The following is a 25,593-nucleotide window of genomic DNA, read 5'->3' as shown; positions in this document are numbered from 1 at the left end:
TCCCAGCCTGACTCACAGGAAGTCCTGCCTGCCAACAGAGCCACCCACAGTCAATTGTCCTGGTTGAGGGGAGCCATCAAGATTCCAAACCACCATTAATGGCCCACACTTCTCATAAGTACAATAGGCCCTCATAATTATATTTCATATTTCTAGTTCCAGAGACAAGAATGATACATTTATACAAATAGGATGACCACACTCAGTAGATTATAAGCTTTGTAATGATACCTTACAAGTGACCTTTTGCTTAAAGCATATTCCAGTTACATTATATTCACATTCATTAGCATATTTTCATAAAATCATATATAGTGCAACGTCATAGAGTCATTGGCTCAAGAGTACATTGATTGACAGCAAACAGCCAACACCTCACTGTGGCCCTATGCCTGCAAGGTGCTGAGCCTGCTAAAGCTCTTCCCCCCAATCCCATTGATAAATCTCTGTGGGTGAAAGTCATCTGAGTGCTGAGGCAACAGCACAAAGGCCTGACCCCTAGTGAGCCCCACCTAAGCATGAAGTCTCCTTTTAATATTTCACAGGTCCTGTCCTGCCCTCTTTACAGAAGCCACCTTCTCTGGTTTTACCTCATTTCCCCTAAAGTGTTGCCTTCTCTGTCTCTGTGACCCAGATTCAGCCTCATAGAACCAATTCATAACAAAATAGATGTTTACAGAGATCCACTTTTACATGTGCACTCGACTGCCTAAGTTACACAGCCACCTCCAAACACATGGTATAGTTCACCCAGAGGAATTTAACAATCCCATGCAGATGTTTAGAGATGAACAATCTGGATTCTCCCTTGCTCTGCCCCACATGGTTCATTTTTAACCTCTGCAAAGCAGCTGGGATGTGGGGCTGTTCTGATGTACAGCACCTCCTACGCTTTCAGAACAGGGACAGTTTCACCTCCCATTTCCAGAGTTGACTACAGCAGCTGATATATAGAACAAAGGCAGAAGCCCAATTTTCAGGTGAGGAAATCCACAGCACAAATAACCTGCTGATGAAGACTCCACGGGAACAGGTCACAAACATGTCACAGGCTGAACTTTATTCATCTCTGCCAAGCCTCGGTGCATGGAATGTTAAAGTCACTTTACGAGCAGATCCCAGGCTTAGGACAAGGGGCTGCAGGGACCCAACTCCCAGATCTGGTTGTGTTCCCCCAACCAGCTCCTCCCCTTGCCCAGCTGCTATGGGGTCTCATGGTAGCACAGACTCTCTTCTGCATGGGGTGTGTGTTTGATCTCCTGTAAATTGATGGGGGATGTGTTTGTTTTGACCTCTTCCCTCCCTGTTACCTTTTCTCACACCTCCCATAGGTGCCTGGTCACAGATATTCTGACCCAGGCAGGTCCCTAAGTGAAGTATCCCAGAAAATCCACCCCGCTAAAATGCACCCGGACTGGGTTTAATTCCCAGGACTGGTTTGTCCCACAGGAACCCAGGAAGGGAGTTGGGGTGGCTGATGAGCTACCACAAACCTTCAGTCACAACCCGCTCCTCTCCCAGCCTCCAGAGGCGATTCACGCCCTCCATCTGTTTGCTTTCCCCTTATGTAATATGTACTTGGGATCCCATCGCACTGTGCCTTGTGCTGCACAAATGTAGTCTTGGATAATCTGATTCCCTCCCTTTGAGACCTACTGAAACTAATCAATCACATCGGAGTTTGTGACAGGTTTCAGAGTGGTAGCCGTGTTAGTATGTATCAGCAAAAAGAACGAGGAGGACTTGTGGCACTTTAGAGACTAACAAATTTATCTGAGCATAAGCTTTCATGGGCTAAAACCGACTTCATGGGTTGCATGCAGTGGAAAATACAGTGGGAAGATAGATAGATATATATATATAGACAGAGAAAATGAAAAAATGGGTGTTGCCATACACACTATAATGACAGTGATCAGTTAAGGTGGGCTATTATCAGCAGGAGAAAAAAACATTTTGTAGTGATAATCAGGATGGCCCATTTCCAACAGTTGACAAGAAGGTGAGAGTAACAGTGTGTGTGTGTGGGGGGGGGGAATAAACAAGGGGAAATAGTTTTACTTTGTGTAATGACTCATCCACTACCAGTCTTTATTCAAGCCTAATTTAATGGTGTCCAGTTTGCAAATTAATTCCAATTCAGCAGTCTCTCATTGGAGTCTGTTTTTGAAGTTTTTGTTGTTGTGATATTGCAACTTTTAGGTCTGTAATCGAGTGACCAGGGAGATTGAAGTGTTCTCCAAGTGGTTTTTGAATGTTATAATTCTTGACATCTGATTTGTGTCCATTTATTCTTTTACGTAGAGATTGTCCAGTTTGGCCAATGTACATGGCAGAGGGACTCTCACTTTCATGTCAACTGTTGGAAATGGGCCATCCTGATTATCACTACAAAATGTTTTTTTCTCCTGCTGATAATAGCCCACCTCAACTGATCATAGCAACACTCATTGTTTCATGTTCCTGTGCAAACATAAAAAAACATAAGAACGGCCATACTGGGTCAGACCAAAGGTCCACCTAGCCCAGTATGCTGTCTGCTGACAGTGGCCAGTGCCAGGTGTCCCAGAGGGAATGAACAAAACAGATAATCATCAAGTGATCCGTCCCCTGTCGACCATTCCCATCTTCTGGCAAAATAGGATTATTAGGGACACCATCCCTGCCCATCCTGGCTAATGGTCATTGATGGACCTATCTTCCATGCATTTATCTAGTTCTTCCTTGAATCCTGTTATAGTCTTGGCCTTCACAACATCCTCTGGCAAGGAGTTCCACAGGTTGACTGTGTGTTTTGTGAAACAATACTTCCTTTTGTTTGTTTTAAATCTGTTGCCCATTAATTTGATTTGGCGACCCCTAGGTCTTGCATTATGAGAAGGAGTAAATAACACTTCCTTATTTACTTTCTCTACACCAGTCATCATTTTATAGACCTCTATCAGTTTTATAGGCCTCCTTAATATTTGCATTAAAATATCACCCTTGGAGAATATAAACGGGATGAAAGTAGTTGGAGAATTTTTTTCTCTGTTTACACTGGGGTAATAGTAAAAAATGTAATGTAAAAAACTTCCATTTGTCATTTATTACGTGTTAAAATGCGGATGGAATATGTTAATAAAATATCCTAAATTTTGAATGTGTGTGGTGGGGTTAAGTTACATGTTCCAACTGTCACAGAGTCAGATCACTATTAAAACATAAAACAAAGGTTGCATGCTAGCGAGGGTTGTTAGAGTACTATTGATCGTGTGTATTTCTTTTAAATAACTCGCAAGATTAAAGCAATTCTCTCTATGTATATTGGGGGAAACAAAGGTTTTATCATCGACAGCTATTTGGTAAAAAGTATTTTAACCTGGGTGGGGGGAAGAGAGAGACAAAAACGGGAGGGGAGTCACTCACAGTTGTAGAAAAAGACAAACAAACATTAAAATAATTGTTGTAAAACCGTGGCAGGGAATGTCAAAGGAATCTGAGTTAGGCACCCAACTCTCACTGAATTTCTCCTTTGAAAATTCTAGATTTCATTGTTAAAATCTACTCACTTGTATGGTTCTTCCTCGGAATGATACCGCAGCGCTTCGAGATATCTATCCTCACAATGCCCTAGTAAGGGAGAGAAACGCAACCTTCTCTCTTGCACAGTTAGGGAAAGGGAGTCACAGAGATATTAACTGCTTTACCCAAGCTCATAGAGGGGGCCTGTAGCAGAGCTGGGAACAGAAGCCAGGTCTCCTGTATTCCAGTCCAGAGCCGTAACCACCAGTGTATGCTTCTCACCTCAATGTCACCACTTTGTCAGCTGCAGACTGAACAGAACTCACCGCGTTTCCTGTGTCTGTTACGAGTTTCCCAAACCTCCTCCCCCCCTCACTAGGCCGGATTCTGACGAACCTTCCTCAGTTGTAGCTGCTTGCAGAGCCCTGAAGTTTAGAGTCCTCTTAGCAGCAGCATCAGGAGCTTTCCACTTAATCACAATACGAGAAAAAACCATGGAGCCGTATTATATATTCAGCATTTGGCTATTTAACCACCTAGGTAAACAGGCTGGGGTTTCTGAGGGGTGTTTAGGAAGTTAAAATTCCCACTACCATTCAATCCATGGAACCCTGACTCTCATCCTGACCCTAAACCCTTAAACTGACCCTAAATCGAACGGCAATGCCAAACCCTTACCTTTAGCCCAGCCCTAAATCTGATTTAATTGCCTTCGGGCGCTTAACCCGCTAAGCGTCTTCGAAATTGCCAGTCTCACATGGCAATTTAGCTGGAGCCGCATCAGTGAGTCAGATACAAGTGAAATGATGCCCTTAAATTCCATTATTTTGTTGCAGGTGCTGTGCTGGGGGACTCGGTCCAGTCCAGGGAACCCCGCCTCTCTGGAAGAGAAGGAGACGCTGTGACCCTCACTTGTTCTTATGAGACCAGCTCTACCGGCTACGTCTATCTCTACTGGTACCGTCAGTTTCCCAACCAAGCCCCGCAGTACATTCTCCGGAGAGGAGTGAAGCAGGCCAGAGGTCAGAGTAATACTGCAGATTTCGCCAAGAAGAGGTTTTCTTCCCAGGCGGATGACAGCTCCACAGTTCTGAACATCGCAGCCCTGGAGCTGGCAGACACGGCGCTGTATCTCTGCGCCCTACGTCTGGCACAGTGACAGAGCCACATAACAGAGCTGTACAAAAACCCTCCCAGCCCTGCTGCACTGGATGTTCAGAGATTAATGCTGCTTGCAGATCCCCGGAGGGGACTCCTTCCACTATGTACAAATTTGGGTTGACTAGGGGACCTCAAAGTATTTGTTCTAGCTCCTCCCAAGAGTCAAGTACTTATTTAAAGAGCTACATTCAGCTGTCACGCTTGGAGAATATAAAGGGCATGAGCTTAAATCAGGAAACATCTTCGACATTTCTCTCTACAGTTCTCCAGCGGGGCTCTCCGTGTGTAGTGTGGGACCAAAAAAAATTGCTCATTTGTACTAAACTGCGGTGTGCAAATATGTGGATAAAAAATCTACATAACAAATACAATTTTAATCTTTATTTGTGGTAAAAATAGACTGAAAATGAGTGAGAAAAATATGAAAAAAATACTGTTTAAAAACCCTAGTTGTGGAAAAATATGGGTAACACGTCATTTAAAAAATGAGGTCAAAATACCTAATTAGAGATGTGTCTGACGGGGTGAAGCTGCCCTTTACCACGCCACCAAAGTAAAACGAGAATTCCAATCGGTGACAAATCCAAGTGATGGGCTGATTGGTTTGGTAACGGACATTCCTTTGTATTACTCTCTAAAAAAGTACAGCCCCAGTTCGCTTCAAGCGATGCCTTCGATGAGTGTGGTGGGATAATGCCAGAGCAGCGCCATCTACTGGTGAATCGAATAAATACGTGTTGCGAGTTGAAACCCTCCCACTGTTCTACAGACTTTGAATGTTCTCCCATTGCAGCTGGAATGACAATAAACATACCAAGACTTTTAAACAATTCCTCCCGATTCACGAGAGCCGGGGAGAGTTAGGAGGGGTGTTAGGAGCCCGACTAAATCCCAGTCTACATTACTAGTCAACACTACATGATCCCCATCACTTTCATATCTGAGTGACGGAAAAGGATTTATCCCCAGAATCTCCATGGTCAGGTAGAGAAATATTATCACTCCTCTGTACAGATGGAGAACTAAGGCACAGAGAGACTGAGTGAATTACCCAAGTTCGTCCAGGGAGTTTGTGGCAGACCTGGGAAACTGAGACCATCTCTCCTGTTTCCCAGAACTCAGCCTTCTCCACCAGAACCCCATGCTTCCTCCCTCCCACTCAGCACCAGCGTCAGCTGAAGACTACCCTGTATCCAGGCTATTTCTTGTGTCGGTTTAGAGTTTCCCCTCCAAACTCCTCCCTCTTCCTCCAGGCCGGTTTCTGATCGATGGTCCTCCGTTGTAACTGCAGATTCTGGTCGCAGCAACATCTGGGAGAGTCAGACCTGGCCGCTATAAAAGAAACCATGGAGAACTATTTCATTTCCAGCATTTGGGTGTTTAATCTCCTAGGTAAACAGATTGAGATTTTTAAAAGAGCCCAAGAGATTTAGGTGACCAGCTCCCAATATATTATAAACCTCACCCTAGCCCTGCCCAACAGCCACCGCCACACCCCATCTCTAACCCTAACCCCAATAATTGGAGTTACCTTGACCCTAATCCTAAAATTAACCTTAACGCCAACTTCATTTCCTTTGGAGCAAGGCTCCAAAATTTCCTAGGCTTTTTTTTTTTTTTTGCAGTCCACAGCCTTAAAGTGCAATGTGCGTGGAATCATTTACATGTGTCAGGAACAGCTGAGGTGATCTCCTTCGATGTGATTGTCTTGTTGCAGGTGCGGTGCTTGGGCGAGTGGATCCAGACCAGGGAGCCCTTCGCATCTGGAGCAGAAGGCGATTCTATGACTCTCAGCTGTTCTTACAATGCCAGTGATACTTGTGTCTATCTGTACTGGTTCCGCCGGTATCCCAACCAAGCCCTGCAGTAAGTTCTCCGCAGAGGAGCGAGGGGATTCACATTGAGTGATGTCTCAGATTTCGCCCAGCAGAGGTTTTCTTCCCAGGCCGATGACAGCTCCACAGTTCTGAACATCACAGCCCTGGAGCTGGCGGACACAGCGGTGCATTACTGCGCCCTGCAGAGGGCAGAGTGACAGAGCCACACAGGAGACCTGCACAAAACCTCTCCTTGCCTTGCGGCAGTGGAGCCTGCAGAAATTAAAACCAGAAACAGCCTCCTTGAAAGCGGTTTTGTACCTCAATCAATGCCCACATTTTGGGGTGATTATGGGGCTGTTAATTTAGTTCCTCCACTCCCATTCCTCCATGAAATCAAGTTCTTCCTCAAAATAGCAGCATTAAAACACAGCCTTTGGAGAACATAAAGGACAATAACTTAAATCAGGAAGCACTTTGGGCATCTTTTCTCACCTCTGAATGGGACAGATACCGGCATAGGGTGCAAAATAACTGAAAGCAAGAGATACTGGAACTGAAACGTGGCTAACAAATATGACTGAAAAATACAGATTAAAACTATTGTTAAATTTATTTTTGGCAAAATTGAGGTAAAAGATAGGAATTAAAATTAAATATAGGGTCAATATACATTCAAAATACCTATTAATTGACACCTGTGGTTAGGTCAAGCTCTGATTTCAAACTCCCCCAAAAATACAATCGAAAACTTTTCAGCTGGCTTGTTTGGAAAGTGTTATTAAATTGTTTTATGTTTTGAAGAAGTCCTACATATCAAATAATCTCTATGTATCTTGTGGAAAAAGTAATGTGAACACAGCGCCACCTAATGATGAAAATTATGAGTTTGCATTGTCATTTGACATCCTTCCATGTTTTCTTTATCTTAGCTTTCACAATGGGGAAACAAAAAGTGTAGGAAAAATTATTCCAAGAACCTTGGCTGGGAATTTCAAAGGCCATTAATGGAATTTGATTTTCACTCTCATTCAATTTCTCATTTGAAAATGCCATTAGTCCTTCGTTACGAACCTGAATATGTACTGAAATCTCTCCTACCCTAATACCTAAGCAGCTCAAAATATTTATCCTGCCAATCTCCACCTGAGGTAGAGAAATAGCAAGAAGACGAGTTTGCAGATCGTGAAACTGAGGTACAGAGAGGTTAACTGGTTTGCACCAGTGCGCACTGGGAGCCCACCCGGCAGTGCATTCTCTGGAGAGGTGCAAAGTGGTGTGGGATAAATCTGCCATCCATGGGGACACCTGGGATTTAAAAAGGAGGTCAATGAATTTAGGAGTTAAAAAACTTCCATTTGAAAATGTTAGCTATTATGGCTAATAAAGGTATATGAATATATGACCCCCTCTAGCAATCATATCTTAGCTCCATCATTAAAACAGGAGAGGCAGAGCTGCCTTATTATTAGCTCCTATTTACAGATGAGGAGAGAAGTGCAAAAATATTGGCTGACTTGCCCGAGGTCACCTGGGGCAGAGCTGGGACTTGGACCATGACATCCTGAGCCTACAGCCAGTTACTTTAACCCTAAACCAGCCTTCTTCATTAACCCCATCGCTCCCACGAGCCTCACAGCTCCAGCTGCAGCCCAACCCCTGAACCCCAGCGTGTGACCCGGATCAGAAACGAGTTCCTCAAACTCCTCCCTCTCCGCTGGTTCGTGACAGTCCTCCAGAGAAGTGAAATTTTTCCTCTTCGCAGCAGCGGTGGAGGGGGTCAGACCAGGTCGCTCTAGAAGAAGCCATGGAGACGTGTTTTCTTCTCACCCTTTGGGTACTGACTCGTCTAGGTAATTGAACGGGGATTTTCCAAGAAATCTGAGAGAGTTTAAGACTCCTAAATTTCATTGAACATTAATCCCAACGTTAACCCCAAACCCAATGGTAACCCTATGCTAAACCCTGACATTGATCCTACATATAACCTTCACCCTCACCCTAATTCAATTCCTGCCGAGCACCTAAATCTTTTAGAGCCCTTTGAAACTCCCAGACATGAGCTGCGCCCCTGGGTCAAGCCCAGCTGAGAGGATGTCCTGAAATGTGTTGCAGGTGCTGTGCTGGGTGACTCGGTCCTGTCCAGAGATCCCCAAGTGTCTGGAATAGAAGGAGACTCTGTGACCCTCCTCTCTTCTTACCATACCAACTATACCGCTTCAGTATATCTGGACTGGTGCCGTCAATATCTGAATTAATCCCTACAGTGAGTTATCGTGAGAGGAGCGAAGCGAGCTCAAGGTTTCACTGGTACTGTAGATTTCGCCCAGGAGAGGTTTTCTTCCCAGGCGGATGACAGCTCCACAGTTCTGAACATCACAGCCCTGGAGCTGGCGGACACAGCGGTGCATTACTGCGCCCTGGCAAGGACAGAGTGACAGAGCCTCACAGCGGAGTTCTACAAAAACCCTCCCCTTCCCGACAGTGCTGGAGGTTGACGACATTAAATCTGCCCAGCAGCTCACCCGAGGAGACTGATCATTCATTTAAGAACACAGATATTAGCTTCATTAAATTGTTTAAGCAGCTCCATTAAAATGACACACTGGAGAATCAGAATTGTAGGCCTGGAATTGACGTCTAGTCCAATCCCCCGCACTCCTGTCAGGACTGTTATCTTATAGACACTCCCCCTTACAGGAAGTGTTTGTCTAAAGTGCCTTAAAACCTCCAACGAGGGAGATTCCACAACCTCCCTAGGCAATTTATTCCAGTGCTTAACCACCCTGACAGGGAGTTTTTCCTTAATGTTCAACCTGAACTACAATCTTGCTACAATTTAATCTCCTTGCTTCTTGTCCTAGCCTCAGAGGTTAATGGGAACAATTTTTCACCTTCCTTCTTGTAACAACCTTTCTTGTACTTCAAAACTGTGATCATGTCTCCTCTCAGTCTTCTCTTCTCCTGACTAAACAAACCCAGATTTTTCAATCTTGCCTCATACGTCATGTTTTCTAGACCTTTAATCATTTTTGTTGTTCTTCTCTGGACTTTCTTCAATTTCTCCACATCCTTCCTGAAATGTGGTGCCCAGAACTAGACACAATACTCCGGCTGAGGCTTAGAACAGAATAATTACTTCTCCTGTCTTGCTTACAACACTCCTGCTAATACATCCCAGAATGATGTTTGCTTTTTTTTTAGAACAGTATTACACTGCTGACTCATATTTAGGTTGTGATGCACTATGACTCCCAGATCAAGTTCTGCAGTACTCCTTCCAAGGCAGTCATTTCTCTTTTTGTTTGTGTGCAAGTGATTGTTCCTCCCTAAGTGGAGTAATTTGCATTTCTCCTGATTGAATTTCATCCTATTTACTTCAGACCATTTCTCCAGTTTTTCCAGATCATTTTGAATTTTAATCCTATCCTCCAAAGCACTTGCAACCCCTCCCAGCTTGGTATCATCCCCAAATTTTATAAGTGTATTCTCTATGCCATTATCTAAATCGTTGATGAAGATATTGAACAGTAGGGGACCCAGAACTGATCCCTGTGGGACCCCTCTAATTATTCCTTTTCAGCTTGACTGTGAACCACTGATAACTACTCTCTGGGAAGTATTTTCCAACCAGTTATGCACCCACCTTATAGTAGCTACATCTATGCTGTATTTCTCTAGTTTGTTAGTGAGAAGGTCTTGCAAGACCATATCCAAAGACTTACTAAAGTCAAGATATACCACATCTATGCTTTCCCCCATCCATAAGGCTTGTTATCCTGTCAAAGAAAGCTATTAGGCAATAAACGTAATCAGTTTAAATCGCCTTCCCAAGGGTCATATACAAGTTTGATGAGTTAAAATAAACAAACAACATTTGTACTAAAAATGAGTAAAATATCAAATCAGTTTATACATGTTAAAATGTTATAAATTACCAATTTATGGCAACTTGTCAGAAAGAAAGAAAGAAAGAAAGAAAGAAAGAAAGAAAGAAAGAAAGAAAGAAAGAAAGAAAGAAAGAACATCCATTTGTGGTACAGTAGGGATAAAACAATACGAATTAAAAGATATAGAAAAATAATACTATTAAAATACTCATTTGTTGCAGAACATGACTTAAAATATGGGGAAAATATGCTGTTAAAATAGGCAGATGTAGGTGCGTGTTGATGGGAATAGCTACCGTTTCGGACTCCCCTAGAGATATATCGCTGTTCAAATTTAAGATAAAATTACATTTCTGGCTGATGTTTTAGGAAGCTGTTAGCCCTCTTTAGCTAAGGACGATAATACATGGACAAGGTGATGCTCTCTGTGCAGGTTGTGGTAAAGTAAAGGTAAAGCAGCGTCACCTGCTGGTGCAAAGTGTAAATACACCCTGTCGTTTAAAACACTTGTATGTTTTTTATATTTGAGGTTTTAATCATGATCACAGCAAAGGACATAGAAGAAAGACATTAAAAATTCTTTCAAGAACTTGGACTGAAATTAAAAAAAGGCTATTAAACTTTTCTTTTGAAAAGCTCAAACCTAATTCCTGATAAATGTATCCATGGCCTTAAATGAACTCCACAATAATTTCGGAGGGCCTCAGAATATTTATCTTTACAATTCACATTTGGGGCAGAGAAGCATAATTTTATAGCAAGGGAAACCAAAGAACAGAGTGGCTAATTGCCTTGATCAAGGTCACAAGGGAGCCAGGCGGAGAGGTGGGAACTGAAGCCAGCTATCCCTGAACCCAGAGATGAGCCTTACCCACAAGCCCGTTCTTCCTCCTACAAGCTCACCACAAAGTCATCTACAGACTAACCTGAACGCAGCTTGTTTCCTGAACCTATTAGGTGTTACCCAACCCCCTCCCTCTTCGTCCAGCCCGGGTTCTCTTCAACTTTCCGCAGTTGTAGCTACCTGCAGAGACTTGAAGTTTAGTTGCCTACTTCCCTCCTCGCAGCAACATCTGAGAGCGTCAGACTTGGTCGCTGTGGGATACATCATGGAGACGTGTTGTGTTCTCGTTATTTGGATATTTAATCTCCTGGGTAAATGCGGTGGGATTTTCGAAGTATTTTGAGGAAGTTAGGCGTCCAACTACAATGGAATCCTGACCCTAATTCTTTTCCGGCCCCTAATCTTTATACTCTGTCCCTAATCCTGACCTGAAACCCCCATCCTAACCCTAGCGGTAAACGCTACATTTTACCTTTACACTAAACCCTAACACTGTCCTTATCCCTAACTCTAGTACTAACCTCTAAACCCAAACCTGATCCTTACACCTAACCTTCATTCCTTTCTAGTTAGGAGCGTGGACACATAGGTTCGTTCCTGATCCCCAGCCGTGCGCCTAGAGCCATCCCCATGGGCCAAGGGTGGTTGGAATGGCGTCCTTACATGGGATTGTCTTCTTGCAGGGGCTGGGCTCGGCGATTCGGTCGAGCCCAGCGAAGCCGCAGTGTCTGGAGGAGAAGGAGACACGGTGACACTCAGATGCTCTTACAATACGGACTATTCTGGTGGCATCTATCTCCACTGGTACCGTCAGTATCCGAACCGAGCCCCGCAGTACATTCTCCGGAGAGGAGCGAAGTCCTACAGCAAACTCAGTGATACTGCAGAGTTCGCCAAGAAGAGGTTTTCTTCTCAGACTGACGACAGCTCCACCGTTTTAACCATCAGATCCCTGGAGCTGGCAGACACCGCGGTGTATTACTGCGGTCTGCAGAGGGCACAGTGCCGGAGCCGCCTAGCAGAGCAGCACAAAAACCCTCCTTTCCTTGTCACAACTAACGTTATTGAAGCTGGAAGGAGAGTCCCTCAGAAGACTTGTTACATTGTTAAAAGGATTCATTTCGCGGTGAGTGTGGTGATGTCAGGTTATTCCTTACACACACACACACACCCCAAAGTAAAATGTTCGTTGAACAATTTACACTAAAAAGTCCACCCTTGGAGAGTACAAAGGGCAGGAACTTAAATCAGGAAAGCTGTTAGACACCTTCCAGCAGCATATTCTGGGGGAATTTGTAAAAATAAGTTGTAAAAATACCAATTTGTTACAAGTGATTAAAATTGTGATGCAAAATTGTAGTATTAGTTCATAGATAGAGTGAGGTTACGTTTACAGTTCCAAGTCTACACTTGTCAAATCACAATTGAACCAGAAGACAAGCTTCTATTTTTGTGTGAAATGTTAGAAAACTCCATATTAGTAGATGCATCGATTCGAAGGCCAGAAGGAACCATTGTGATCATCCTGTGTAACACAGGCCTGAAACAATTCCTAGAGCAGCTCTTTTAGAAAAACTTCCCATTTGGGTTTTAAAATTGCCAGGGATGGAGAATCCACCACAGCCCCTTTGGTAAATTGTTCCAATGGTTAATTACCCTCACTGACAAAAATTAACACCTTATTTCTGATCCGAATTTGTGTAACTTAGACTTCCAACCATTGGCTCCTGTTATATCTTTCTCTGCTAGGTTGTAGGGCCCATTATTAAATATTTGTTTGTAATAGACCGTAGTCAAGTCACCCCTTCACCATCTTTTTGTAAAGATCTTGAGCTTCTTGAGTCTATCACTATAAACATGTTTTCTAAACTTGTAATCATTCTCACAGCTCTTCTCTGAACCCTCTCCAATTTATCGGTCTCCTTCTTGATTTCTGAACACCTGAATTGGACAAAGTATTCCAGCAGCGGCCCTAACAGTGCCAAATACAGAATTAAAATAACTTCTCTCTGCTCCTATTTGGTGCTGTATCTCTCTTCTAGTACCTCAGTATAGTAACCATGGCCTGCCGTGCATTCTCCAGAGAGGAGCTAAAAGAGCCAGGAATGCTGCAGGTTTCTCCCAGAAGAGGTTTTCGTTCCAGGCTGATGACAGCTCCACAGTTCTGAACATCACAGACATGAGGCTGGCACACAGCGATGAATTACTGCCCCCTGCAGCGCTCAGAGTGATAGAGCCACAGAGCAAACCTGGACAAAAAACCTTTCCTTCCTTGATGCAGCGGAAGTTAGGCACACTGAGCCTGGAAACAGAGGGTCTTAGGAGAATTGTTACACTGTCAATAAATACATATTTTATGGTGACTCTACTGGTGTCAAGCTAGTGTTTCCTATTCCCCCCAAACCAAATCTTTATTGAAACCTTTATAGTAATTTATCAACCTTGGATCATAGAATGGGGGTGAGGTTATTCTGTTAACATCTTGGGAATTTTTTACTCTTAATAGACTATCGTATTTTGCAAATAACGCGAAGTAAAAACACCGATTTTTTTTTAAAAAAGTGACTTAAAATAGTGTAGTTAAATGATTTAAATGCAGATAACCTATTTATGAGTGTGCGCGGGAGATTTAAATGACTAGCTGCAAGTCTGCGACTGTCACAACCTATAAAGCACCTTCTTTTTTGGTGTGATGAGTTAGAAACCTCGCATTGCTTTGTATGACAGTTTGATAATGCATGTGATTAAAGCAACGCTGTCCAGGTAGATTTGGGGAAAAAAACAAGGTAGCACAACCTACTGGTAAAAAGTATAATACACATGTCATTTGAATCTTTCCAGGTTCTATTTTATTTTAGATTTTAACCGGGGAGGAAAAAGAGACTTTTAAAACATATTGCAGGAATTTTGCCTGGGACTTTTTAAGGAGCCTCTGTCAATGAGACACCCAAATTTCATTAAAATCATCCTTTGAAAGTCCCAAACTTCATTCCTGGTAAAGCTATCTGGGTATCTATCTACTTATATCACCCTAACACAAAAAACATGAGTGCTTCCAAAGATGTATCCTCACAGTCCAGGTGTGGCAGAGAAATATTAGAATCTCTGTTTTACATATAAGGAAACCTGGGCAGAGAGATTAACTGCCTTGAGCAAGGTCTCAAAGGGAATTTGTGATAGATCTGGCAACTGAAACCAGCTCTCCTGAGTCTCAGGTAAGTGCCTCACCCACAACTCCGTCCTTTTCCCTGCAATCTCAGCAGGATGTCAGCTGCTCATCATTGGTACCAATTGTTCTTGCACCAAACCCAAGAGCATCTAATCTGTGGACACCAAAAAACACCTCCAGCAAAACAGTGTACAGACTGTACAACACGGAGGGCAGAAAGTACTTGCAACCTGGGATTTAAATTATGGGTATTAACAATGAAGAGGCTGCCACCTGTTTCTGAGCTGTTGCACAGTGGTAAATGCTGACTTTCTGTGCAAAAATGCACTCAGGAGCTCAGATTGTGAGTGCTTCCGGTCTAGGGGCATCTTTCCCCCCTGTGTTTGTACAGCACCTAACACTATGGGGTCCTGGTTCATCACTGTGACTTACTAGTTCTGCCATCACTACCAGCATAATAATAAATAAAATAATAATAATAAATAATAATAAATAATAACAATAATAATTAATAATAGAGTCTGAAAAGAGAAGTGTGAGGCAATCCAGAATAAACAGGGCTCTCAATATATGATGTTTTATGGCTGAAATGTTCAAATCAGTTAGTGTCTGAAAGCCTCCCAATCTTTAATGTATGGATCCTGACAGCACCTTGTAGGAGAGGAAAGTCCTGTTATCCACATTACAGTTGGGGCGCTGTGGCATAGAAAGACTAAAGGTCTTTTCAAAAGCATCTAAGTGATTTAGGAGGGTAAGTCCCTTGGCAAATTAGAAGCAAGCCACAGTTTTTAACAGAGAGGGTGATTCACCCTTGGAACAAACTCCCAAGGGAAGTGGTGGATCCTCAATCTCTTGGGGTCTTCAGATCCAGACTGGAAGCGTTTCTGGAGGATATGGGTTAGACACAGATTACTGAAGAAAGGGGTAACAGAGTGAAATTGTGTGGTCTGATATGTAGGGGATCAGACTAGAATCATACATGATCTACTGGTCCCTTTAGGCTGTAAAATAAATTTTAGAAGGTGGTTTAGGAAACTAGAAAACCATTTACCTAAGGTACTTATGTGGCCCCCATTACCAGGACCATCATAGTATTTTATGCCCAAAAACTCCTGTGAGACAGGGAAGTCCCATTTTACAGATGGGGCAACAAAGAACAGAAGGACTAAATTACTTTCCTAGGATTACAAAGGGAGTCTATGGCAGGTCTGGAAAGCCAAGTCCCTCCCTGGCCTCTACCTTAGCCATAAAGACCATCCTTTGTTAGTTCCAAGGAGAATAAGATTGCAAGGAGATGGAAAGTTTGCTTAACTCCACTAACCACTAGTGGGTAATGCTATAGATTAATAGATTTAATAGGTACCTAATTGTAGGTTAATAGATTTAAAGGCCAGAAGACTACTAGATCGTGACCCCCTGTATCACATAGATCATAGAATTTCATCGTGTTTCTCCTGCATTGAGACCAATAATCTGTGCTTGACTAAAGCGTATATTCCTCAAGTATCACTGTTGTGTCATCCCACTAATTGGAGGTGGAGAATTACTGGTCTCCACCTCCAATTGGTGGGATGACACAGCAGTGATACTTGAGGAAGATATGCTTTAGTCATTTAGTAATTATTATTGGTGTGTCTCAGATATTGCATTATTATAGCGCCTAGCAGCCAAATTTGCAAATGCATTTAGGTGCCTAATTCCCATTGATTTCAACCGTACATACATACCTTTAAAATCTGGCCCTTAGTCCCTCTGTCCCTCAATTCCTCACCTGTAAAATCTGGATAAACGTCCTTCCTTAGACTATTTAGACAGTAAACGCTGCAGGACAAAAAATGTTTTTTTTTCCTGTATGCCTGTGTAGTACCCTGAACAAAGAAGTCTTTATGTGGTACTGCTATATAGAGAAAAGTAATAATGATATAATGATAATAAATGTGAAGACCGAACACCCGCACGCCTTCAGCAAGCAAGCAGTTCTCCATCTGTAGAGGATGAAAGTTTAAAGAGATCTTTTGATGAGCAACATCTTGTGATATGTTCAAAAAACACCCTCTTAATCCCCTATTTCCTTTCCTGCCATAGCAACCAAACTGCCATGCAATCTTTGCAGATAAGGCAGAAGTGGCGAGGGGTTGAATGCGTGCGGAGGCGCGGTCTGTCGGTGTTATCTCCCTACCGCCAGCGAGCTTCGATCTACAAACAGAACAAGACCCTGCAGTCAGAGTGCCATGAATGGGCGCAGCTGTCTCTTCTTGTCCCTGTTCTGTGAGTAACGCTGCCTGTTGTCTATTTTAAATGCGTTCTTGTTATAGTAACAGCCACTGCCTCCAACTGAAATCAGCACCTCTTTGCGCTGTGTTGAGCTCTGTACAGATACGTAGTGAGTCTCTGCCCTAAATAGACAAAGTCTAAGGAAAAAAGAAGTTCTTTTATCCCTATTTTGCATAGAGATCCAGAGAGAATACAACTGAGAGTTACAACGATGCCTAAGGGATTTAGAGGCCAAATTTCTGCTACTCTTAATGGGAACTCAGTGTCCAAATCTTGTAGGTTTCAGAGTAGCAGCCGTGTTAGTCTATATTCGCAGAAAGAAAAGGAGGACTAGTGGCACCTTAGAGACTAACCAATTTATTTGAGCATAAGCTTTCGTGAGCTACAGCTACACTCGAATGCGTCCGATGAAGTGAGCTGTAGCTCACGAAAGCTTATGCTCAAATAAATCGGTTAGTCTCTAAGGTGCCACTAGTCCTCCTTTTCTTTCTGCAAATCTTGTAGGTGTCTGCTGTTCTTAGCCCAGATGAGTTGCTGAAAGTCACCCAGAGAGTTGGTAGCAGGGCTTGAAGTTAAAGCCAGTGTCCTCAGACCCAGCTCAGTGCCTTCCATACCAGACCATCTTCCTCTGTCATCACCATTGCAAGCTAACCGACTGAGTCCAGTTCATGTTCCTCTTGTGCTGTGCATTGCTAGCCCACATCTGTTGGTTAGTGTTTTATTTAACTCTCTCTCTCTCTCTCTCTCATTCCCTCCCCCGAGGTGGTATCTGCCTGTCTGAAGTAACCCAGTCCCCCGACCAGAGTGGTGCTGAGTTGGCTGATGCAAAGATTGGATGCAAGCATGACATTCCTGATGGGAATTACGATTCCATTTACTGGTATTACCGGAAGGCCAGCACTGAACTGACTTACATCACTCACAGCTACAGTGAGGAGAGAAATTCAGGACGCTATGGACTCTCTGTTGACCGTGCCAACAGCTCCAGCATTTTAACCATCAGAACTTTACAACCGGGAGATGGTGCTGTATATTATTGTGCGTTGCAGCCCACAATGGTTCACCTCTTGTAACACCCTGAACAATAACCTGCCACTCAAGGAGAGCTTGCTCCAAAGACCATTGAAGACAATGGAAAGACCCCTGTTGAATTCAGTGGTGCAGCTCAGGTGATTAAAGTCAACCGTGAGCATAAATGCCAGCAGGAAGAGAATTCTAGTGCCGAGCAATATCGCGGGTTAGAGCTGGACTGAATTCCTCAGGGAAGATTGGCCGAAAATTAGAAAATAAATAGACACGGTGGGTGAGGCAATATCCACAGAGCTACCGCAGAGCTCTGTGGAGAAAAAGTTCGGCTGATAAAAGATATTAGATCTCCCGCCTTCTCTCTTCCTTACCCGGGGCCCACACACCTACCGCAACACTGCAAACGGAATAAAAACTCTGATAATGACAAGACACTGACCAAAGGCAAATGAGTCTTGTAAAGACAAGACATGCAGGTCATGAATGAGATTTGTTAACCCTTCTATGGAAAGTTCATGTCCGTTAATAATGATACAATCAAGTGGTTATTTAAAAGAATTCATTGTCCAGTTCTGGTCACCCATGCTAAAAAAAGGTTAATTCAAAGTGGAAGAGGTGCGGAGGAGGGCTACTCAGATGTTCAGGGAAATGGAGAGCTGAATTTAGGAGATGCAGTTGATTATTTAGCCTAGAAAAAACAAAGGCTGACAGGCGATGGGCAGGGATGGTGTCCCTGGCCTCTGCTTGCCAGAAGCTGGAAATGGGCGACAGGGGATGGATCACTGGGTGATTCCCTGTTCTGTTCATTCCCTCTGGGGCACCTGGCTATGGCCACTGTCGGAAGACAGGATACTGGGCTAGAAGGACCTTTGGTCTGACCCAGTCTGGCAGTTCTTATGTTCTTATGAGGATCTGACTGCTCTTTATAAATGTATCAGTAAGATAAACACCAGGGAGGGAGAAGAACTATTTAAGCTACTGGACAATGTTTGTAGAAGAACAATGGGTTATAAACTGGCCACGAATAAATTTAGGCTGGAAATTAGAAGATGTGTAATCATTAGCGGAGTGACTGTGCGGTTACAGAACAGGTGATAGGAGGAGTGGGCGTGAACAACCAAACTAGTTTTAAGATGGAGCTTGATAAATTTATGAAATGGCATTACCTGAAATGTTCTATGACCCAGGACGGAGATCCCTTCCAGTCCTATGTCCTACGTTCCTATGGATATTAATTGTTTACCTGAATAACTAAATTTTGTCTTTATTAAAATATTGGGAAAATGAATTGTTTGTGCAAATAAAAGCAATATTTTAAATATTACCACATATAATATAAATGTTATGAAATATCTGTTTATTTTACTGTATTTTTGGATACATGAATAAAAAGAAGTTGTCTTAATTTGACAGACCTGAAAAAATGACTGTGTAAAAAATCAGTATTTAAAAATAAGTGGCTATATCTCATAAGAAGGTGAATTTTATGAAATTATTATTCCTTTTAAAATTGTATGTTTTAATTAAAAGATGTCTTCGTTTAGCAGTACAGAAAAAATCATTTCACACGGATTGTCAAGAAGAGCTTTGTGTGTCTGTTATTGGGACATTCATTTTCTAATTTATATTTATATTACAATCCAGAATTTATTAGAATATAAGAAATGAGAGCACAATACAGGACATGGGAGCACAATACAATACAATACAATACAATACAATACAATACAAGAAATGAGACTAGACTAGAGTAGACTAGAATGTCCTTTAATGACTGGATTTGTTTCTTTAAATCACTGGATGAATATGGACTGGAAAAGATACTTGAAACCATATATCTCACCTCCTCAAATGCTGTAGGAGACTACCCTACCGAGTCCAAAAGCACTTCAGACATAAAATCTACAGTGGTTGGAGATTTGGTTTCCATGGTGGCTAGTACCTGATAACACATCCATTATCTATATAATCTAATCTATCTATCTATCATATAATCTCTCTCTGCTTTGTATCTTAACTCTTATGACAACGAATCACCTCTCTTCCCTTCTTGAGAAGAGATATGGGGCATTTCCTTTTGTCGCCCCTGGGTATAGTGCAATGCTGTACAATTTTCATAAGCTTTATTCTTGTCCACATTCATGGTGCAATATATTCCTATCACGGGCCTGATCCAATGACCCTTGAAGTGGATGAGAAGACGCCTGTTGACTTCAAAAGACTTTGGATGAGGCCAGGATGAGACACCTTAAATTGAACAAGGCATGCACCTAAAAAAGAAAAGCACCTATTTCCGGTGAGATGAGAGAGCAGCTCATGAAGTTCCTATCAAAGGGACCTCTCTCACAGCAGCGACAAACACCCTGGGGTCTCAGCATGCCTGCGCTTCCCTTGGTACTTGTCTTAACCCTGAACTGGTCCGGTGAGCTTATGAACACCATAGTGTTTAATTCCAGCTTCTATGTCTGTTCTTGGCTGATGTTTGCTTAAAAGACTGAGATGAAATCTGTGTGTCCTCGGGGGTTTTGTAATAACTCCGATGTTACTTTGATGTGTTTAAAGGGCTCACCCAAGGTCAGACAGTCATCCAACCTGTGAGAGAAACAAAGGTGAAGGAAGGGGAATTTGTTACCCTGGACTGTAGCTATAATTCTGGCTTCCCCACGCTGTTCTGGTACAGGCAGGAATCCGGAGGATCTCCACAGTTCATCCTTCAGGAGCGCTCCAGGCATGAAGATTTGGAAGAGAGGTTCAGGAACCGTTTCAAAGCCAAAATTAATAAAACCAGCAGGGTTTTCCCTTTGGATATATCATCGGTTCAGCTGTCTGACTCCGCCACCTATTACTGTGCGCTGATAGACACAGTAGGAAAAAGGATACACCTTCCTTTACAAAATCCCTCCGCCCAGCAATGCACAAAGAAACAGGACTCAGAAGGAGTGGAAAACGGGGGCTTGTTTATACTTGAAAATTAATGTGGATTAAGGTAGGGTGTGAATTTAAAGTTCAATAGAAATTCCTTGAAATATCCACCTGTGGACACTCTTATTCCAGAATAAGAATGCCTTGTTCCTGTTTATCTTAACCCACTTTCAAAGTGGGTTACAGCAAAGCTATTTTTCTCCTGAAACACATTCTTTGAGCCTGTAAAACACGGAACACTTTAAGGCCCTATTTAGAAATAAATTTAAAGGCTACAGAGTATTTTAGAGCAAGAGGGAAACATTTGTCACTGAGAATTTAAAATGAAAAGCAAAGAACCAAACCAAAGAATGAATCAAAAAAGGGAAGAAACATAGAAAACATAGACCGAGATAGAGAAAAAGCAAAAAGCACCCCCCAAAACCAGAAAATTGAATGCAAAAAAGTCAAACACACAAACAAGCAAAAATTCCCATAACATACACAGCAACAACATACAGCACAAACAACAAGAACGCAACCACGGAATGCAAAAAGATAAACACAAACAGAATAAACACACACGCACAAAAGTCTAAAAGTCAACATAAAACCAGGAAAGAGAAAGAAGCCCCTCCCTTCTTCCCAAAAACACAGAAAGAAAGAAAGAAAGAAAGAAAGAAAGAAAGAAAGAAAGAAAGAAAGAAAGAAAGAAAATCCCTTTCCTCTTTAAAAATGTACCATACTATATAAAAAAATCTTTCCCAGGATGATTAAAACAACAACAACAAGAAGAGTACGAACTTCAGGCTGCAGTTCAGCGGGATGTAGGTATCTAACTCCTTTAGATTTCTTTGAAAATTGCTGCCGAAATGCTTTGCTGGGTGCCTTGTGCAGAGCCCAGGTCTGTGTGAACAGTTGTGCGGCATTTCTCCTTTTCTCTTCAGTCCTAAGGAGGTTAAAGCTCCACCCGGTGTTTCGAAGGATCCGTATTTAGAGGGGAAAGAGCTGTTTGATATCTGGCTGCTCTATGTCTGATCGGAGGGGTGTGAGCTGAGCCGCGGTGTGTTACCCTGTGAGCTAAAGACGTCAAAGGCTGGAGAGCTCCATCTTGTCGCTTTTGAAGCCACGCTAACCCAGAAATCGAACTGCTGCCAACCTCCATCCTCTGCCAGCGCCTGCCGAGGAAGGGGCACGTGACTTTTGTATGACAAAGGGGATGACTGAGAAACTCTTGGGTGTTCGTTTTCTTGCAGAGATGAGAAGGGGCTGCTGCCTTCTGCTGCTTCTCAGCAACTTATGCGGAAGTAAATAGAGCACAATAGCACAGAGCCCTAATTCTGCACTTGCTGTCTGAGTTTGGGTTTGTTCTGGTTTTTTCTTTCGGTTTTTAGGTTTCTGTGTATGAATTTACTGAGTCTGAGTTTCTTGTGTTTTCTGTGTTGATGAAGCTTTTCTGGTGTTTATGTTCTTCTTCTTTTCTGTGTTTGGCTTTTTTCAGTTTGTTCCTTTTTCACTTTTTATTTTGTTTTTCAGGTTTTCATATTCGTGTTTTTTTTGTTCCTATGTTATGATATTTTTGTGTGTTTTCAGTGTTTATTTTGGATTTAGGGTGCTCCTGTCTTTGTGTTTTTCTTTTCCTCTTTATTTCTGTTTGTGTGTGTGTGTGTGTGTGTGTGTGTGTTTAATGTTGGCTTTCAGGTTTTTGTGTTTAAGTTTTTGTGTGTTTAGGTTGATTTCCAGGTTTTTGTGTTTGATTTTTGTGTGTGTTTTCTGTGTTTCGCTTGGTTTCCAGTTTTTTTGTGTGTGTGTGTTTTCTGTGTTTAGGTTGGTTTGCAGGTGTTTGTGTTTGATTTTTGTTTGTGTTTTCTGTCTTTGGCTTGATTTCCAGGTTTTGTGTGTGTGTGTATGTGTTTTCTGTGTTAGATTGGTTTCCAGGCTTTTGTTTTTATTTTCTTGTTTTCTTCATCTTTACCTGGTTGTGAAGCTGTTAAATTCTCTCCAGATTTTCAGTTACATAGAATAATTCTTGCCTTGCCAGATACTGTTCAGCCATCTCCGCTGACGTTTATCCTTCTCCCTCATTGCTCCCTTACGGGCAGTTAATCTCTTTGCCTTATTAACACGCTTTATTCTCTCGCCAGCAGTCAGGAGCGATGTGGCGCTGGACCAAGGTGCCCAGGCCTTGGCGGTCCGGGAGGGCGAGGAAGTGACCTTCCAGTGCCGTGTGACGGGAGGGGAGATGAACAGCTATTGGATGAACTGGTACAGAAAGGGGCAGCGGGGCCCCCTGACCTGGATTTACCGAGAAGGGGACCACTATGGAGAAGGCTTCCAGGGCCGCTTCGTAGGGGAAGTTGACAGCTCCAACAACAGGTTCACCCTCAAGATCCTGAGCGCAGAGCTGCGAGACAGGGCGGTGTATTACTGCGCTTCCAGTCCCCACGGTGCCACAGCTGTGCGGCGAGCAGAGCCAAAACTGAGAGAGCCGGGGGAGGGCGAAGCATCGCTTGCAAACTACAGACCGTGGCCAGCTCTGGGGCACGAGTGGCTGGGGGATCGCTCTCTCTCTCTCTCTCTCTCTCTCTCTCTCTTTGTGTGAAGCTGTCAGGGAAGCCGTCCGGACAGAACGGGAAGGAGTGACTCTGTCAGACAGTGGTAGGACAGAATTTAGTTCTGTTTATACCAAGTCTAGGTTGGCATCTTTCAAAGGAGTATAATTCATTAAAAGCAGTTTTAGGGTTCCATAAGTATGTAGTATAGTATAGGATAGATAGGCAAATTGTGCTTCTCCTGTGCAGAAGGGGAATTTAAGCCTCATTTTGTAACTCAAAGAAATGGCCACAAGGTGCTGCTATTCACCCATAGTCCATCTTCTGAGACCAGTTAGACTGAAGGAGCTGTCCAAGGTGGAAACCCTCCTTGGAGAGTTAAAGAAGAAAAGTCTCAAGAGGCTAATCTGCCGATCTACAGAACACCCTTAACCCAAATCTCTGCAGTAGGAGTGAAGGATCTAATCTCTCTCTCTCTCTCTCTCTCTCTCTCTCTCTCTCTCTCAGAGAAGGTGGGTGAGGTAATAACTTTTATTGAACCAACTTTTGTTGGTGGAAAGAACAAGCTTTCGAGATTCAGAGAACTCCTCCTCAGGTCTGCTTTCCTTCTCCAGACCTGAGGAAGAGCTCTGTGAACCTCGAAAACCTGTCCCTTCCACACACAGAAGTTGGTCCAGTAAAAGATATTACCTCACCCACCTTGTCTCTCTCATACCCTAAAACCAAAAGTTCTGCAACAACTCTCTCTCTCTCTCTCTGAAAATAAATAGATTTGTGTCTGTCTGTCTGCTTTTATGGATTATACTCCTCTGGAGAAATGGTAACCTAATTTAGTTGCGTGCAATAAATATAACGAAGTTATACACCTATACCGAGGAGAAATTGTTTAAGAAAAAAAACAAAAACAAAAACACTCCTTCCCATTATCTCCGGGTGGCTTTTCTGGCAGAATTTCTCCCTCTGTCTTTTCACAGCCCTCCCACGAGGGGAAGTGGGTCCTTGGCTGTAAATAGGCCGGACGACACAGCAGAGGAATCGTTCTGTGTGTGACAGCGGTAGAGACGAGATGTGGATCGCCGTCTGCCTACTTCTCCTCAGTAAGTGGTTTAAATTTACTGGCAGTTAGACTGAGTGTTTTCTAACTCACGGGTCTTACTCTGCCTCCACTCTTCTCCTGCTAGGTCCCGTGGCTGGGAACTCCGGGACCCAGATTCCAGCGTCTGTGTCAGCCAGGGAAGGGCGGACCGTGAAACTGTCCTGTCAATGCAGCACCACGTACACGTACTACGCCCTGGGGTGGTACCAGCAGCTGTCTGGGCAGCAGCCTCTGTTCCTACTGCACAGAAATGAGAGGGGAAATGAATACAAGCCCGGTTCGGTGGCCCCTCGGTTCTCCTCCCAGCTGGACACCGGAGCGAAGTCTCTCACGCTGTCCATAGACGGGGCGCAGCGGGCTGACTCGGCGGTGTATTTCTGCGCTCTCTGGGATCCACCGGGCTACAGAGCGTCCCGAGCTCCAGACACAAACTGCCGGAGGGCGGGGGGGCGGTCTCCAAAATGAAGGGAGATGAGTCATTTCCCCTACGTGCACCGGGAGGAGGGGGAGGGGAGCCATATCTCAGGGGCCACCAAGAAGTGTGTTATTGTTTATGAGTGCGGGGGGAGGTGTCACAAACTTTTAAGCTTGTGCAGGCCCACTTTAATGATAACCCCTAGGCTCTCCTTGTATCCTCCCTTTAACCTCTTCCTGGCCAGAGTCAGCCACATCATCCCCTATTCCCATCTCCTCCCATAGCAGTCTCCCCCCATATTTGCCCCCTCCCCAGTGGCTCTTTGTGCACCCCCTAGTCCCATTCCCCCCTGCCCTCCATTCCTCTGTGTACCCCATTCCATCCTCTCCCTAGACTAGGGTCCCTCATTCTCTTCCCTTGAGAACATAAGAACATAAGAATGGCCACACTTGGTCAGATCAAAGGTCCATCCAGCCCAGTATCCTGTCTTCCAACAGTGGCCAATGGCAGGTGTCCCAAAGGGAATGAACACAGCAGGTAATCATCAAGTGATCCATTCCCTGTCACCCATTCCCAGCTTCTGGAAAACAGAACCTAGGGATACCATCCCTGCTCATCTTGGCTAATAGCCATTGATGGACATATCCTCCATGAATTTATCTAGTTCTTTTTTGAACCCTGTTATAGTCTTGGCCATCACAACATCCTCTGGCAAGGAGTTCCACAGGTTGACTGTGCATTGTGTGAAGAAATGCTTCCTTTTGTTTGTTTTAAACCTGTTGCCTATTAGTTTCATTTGGTTTCCCCTAGTTCTTGTGTTATAAGAATTAGTAAACAACACTTCCTTATCTACTTTCTCTACACCAGTCATGATTTTATAGACCTCAATCATATCTTCCCTTAGCCATTTATTTTCCAAGATGAAAAGCCCCAGTCTTATTAAT

The 25,593-nt window shown here is 43.4% G+C and overlaps 1 protein-coding gene, 1 long non-coding RNA gene and 1 gene segment (V, D, J or C); 2 read left to right on the top strand and 1 right to left on the bottom strand.

The window, feature by feature from the left end:
- Window positions 1-4,702, top strand: part of LOC119563610 — a 13,635-nt gene extending 8,933 nt beyond the window's left edge. The window contains 1 exon segment of the V gene segment in view: window positions 4,341-4,702. Within this exon segment, the coding sequence occupies window positions 4,341-4,663 (323 nt within the window).
- LOC122462797 lies at window positions 2,725-25,593 on the bottom strand. The gene is made up of 2 exons (XR_006285595.1): window positions 25,533-25,593; window positions 2,725-2,936 (listed from the first exon to the last, which is right to left on the bottom strand). It is a non-coding gene; the product is annotated as an uncharacterized LOC122462797 (long non-coding RNA).
- Window positions 11,467-25,593, top strand: part of LOC119563617 (immunoglobulin lambda-1 light chain) — a 216,385-nt gene continuing 202,258 nt past the window's right edge. The window contains exons 1-3 of the mRNA XM_043527487.1: window positions 11,467-11,527; window positions 11,900-12,218; window positions 13,259-13,265. Coding sequence (XP_043383422.1) covers window positions 11,482-11,527; window positions 11,900-12,218; window positions 13,259-13,265 — 372 coding nt within the window. The 5' untranslated portion in view covers window positions 11,467-11,481. The remainder of the gene's footprint in view (window positions 11,528-11,899; window positions 12,219-13,258; window positions 13,266-25,593) is intronic.

Source organism: Chelonia mydas, chromosome 13, assembly GCF_015237465.2.
Source record: "Chelonia mydas isolate rCheMyd1 chromosome 13, rCheMyd1.pri.v2, whole genome shotgun sequence".
Classification (NCBI taxonomy): domain Eukaryota; kingdom Metazoa; phylum Chordata; order Testudines; family Cheloniidae; genus Chelonia; species Chelonia mydas.
Note: the sequence above shows the minus strand (reverse complement) of the source record. Positions and strands in the feature narration are given on the sequence as shown.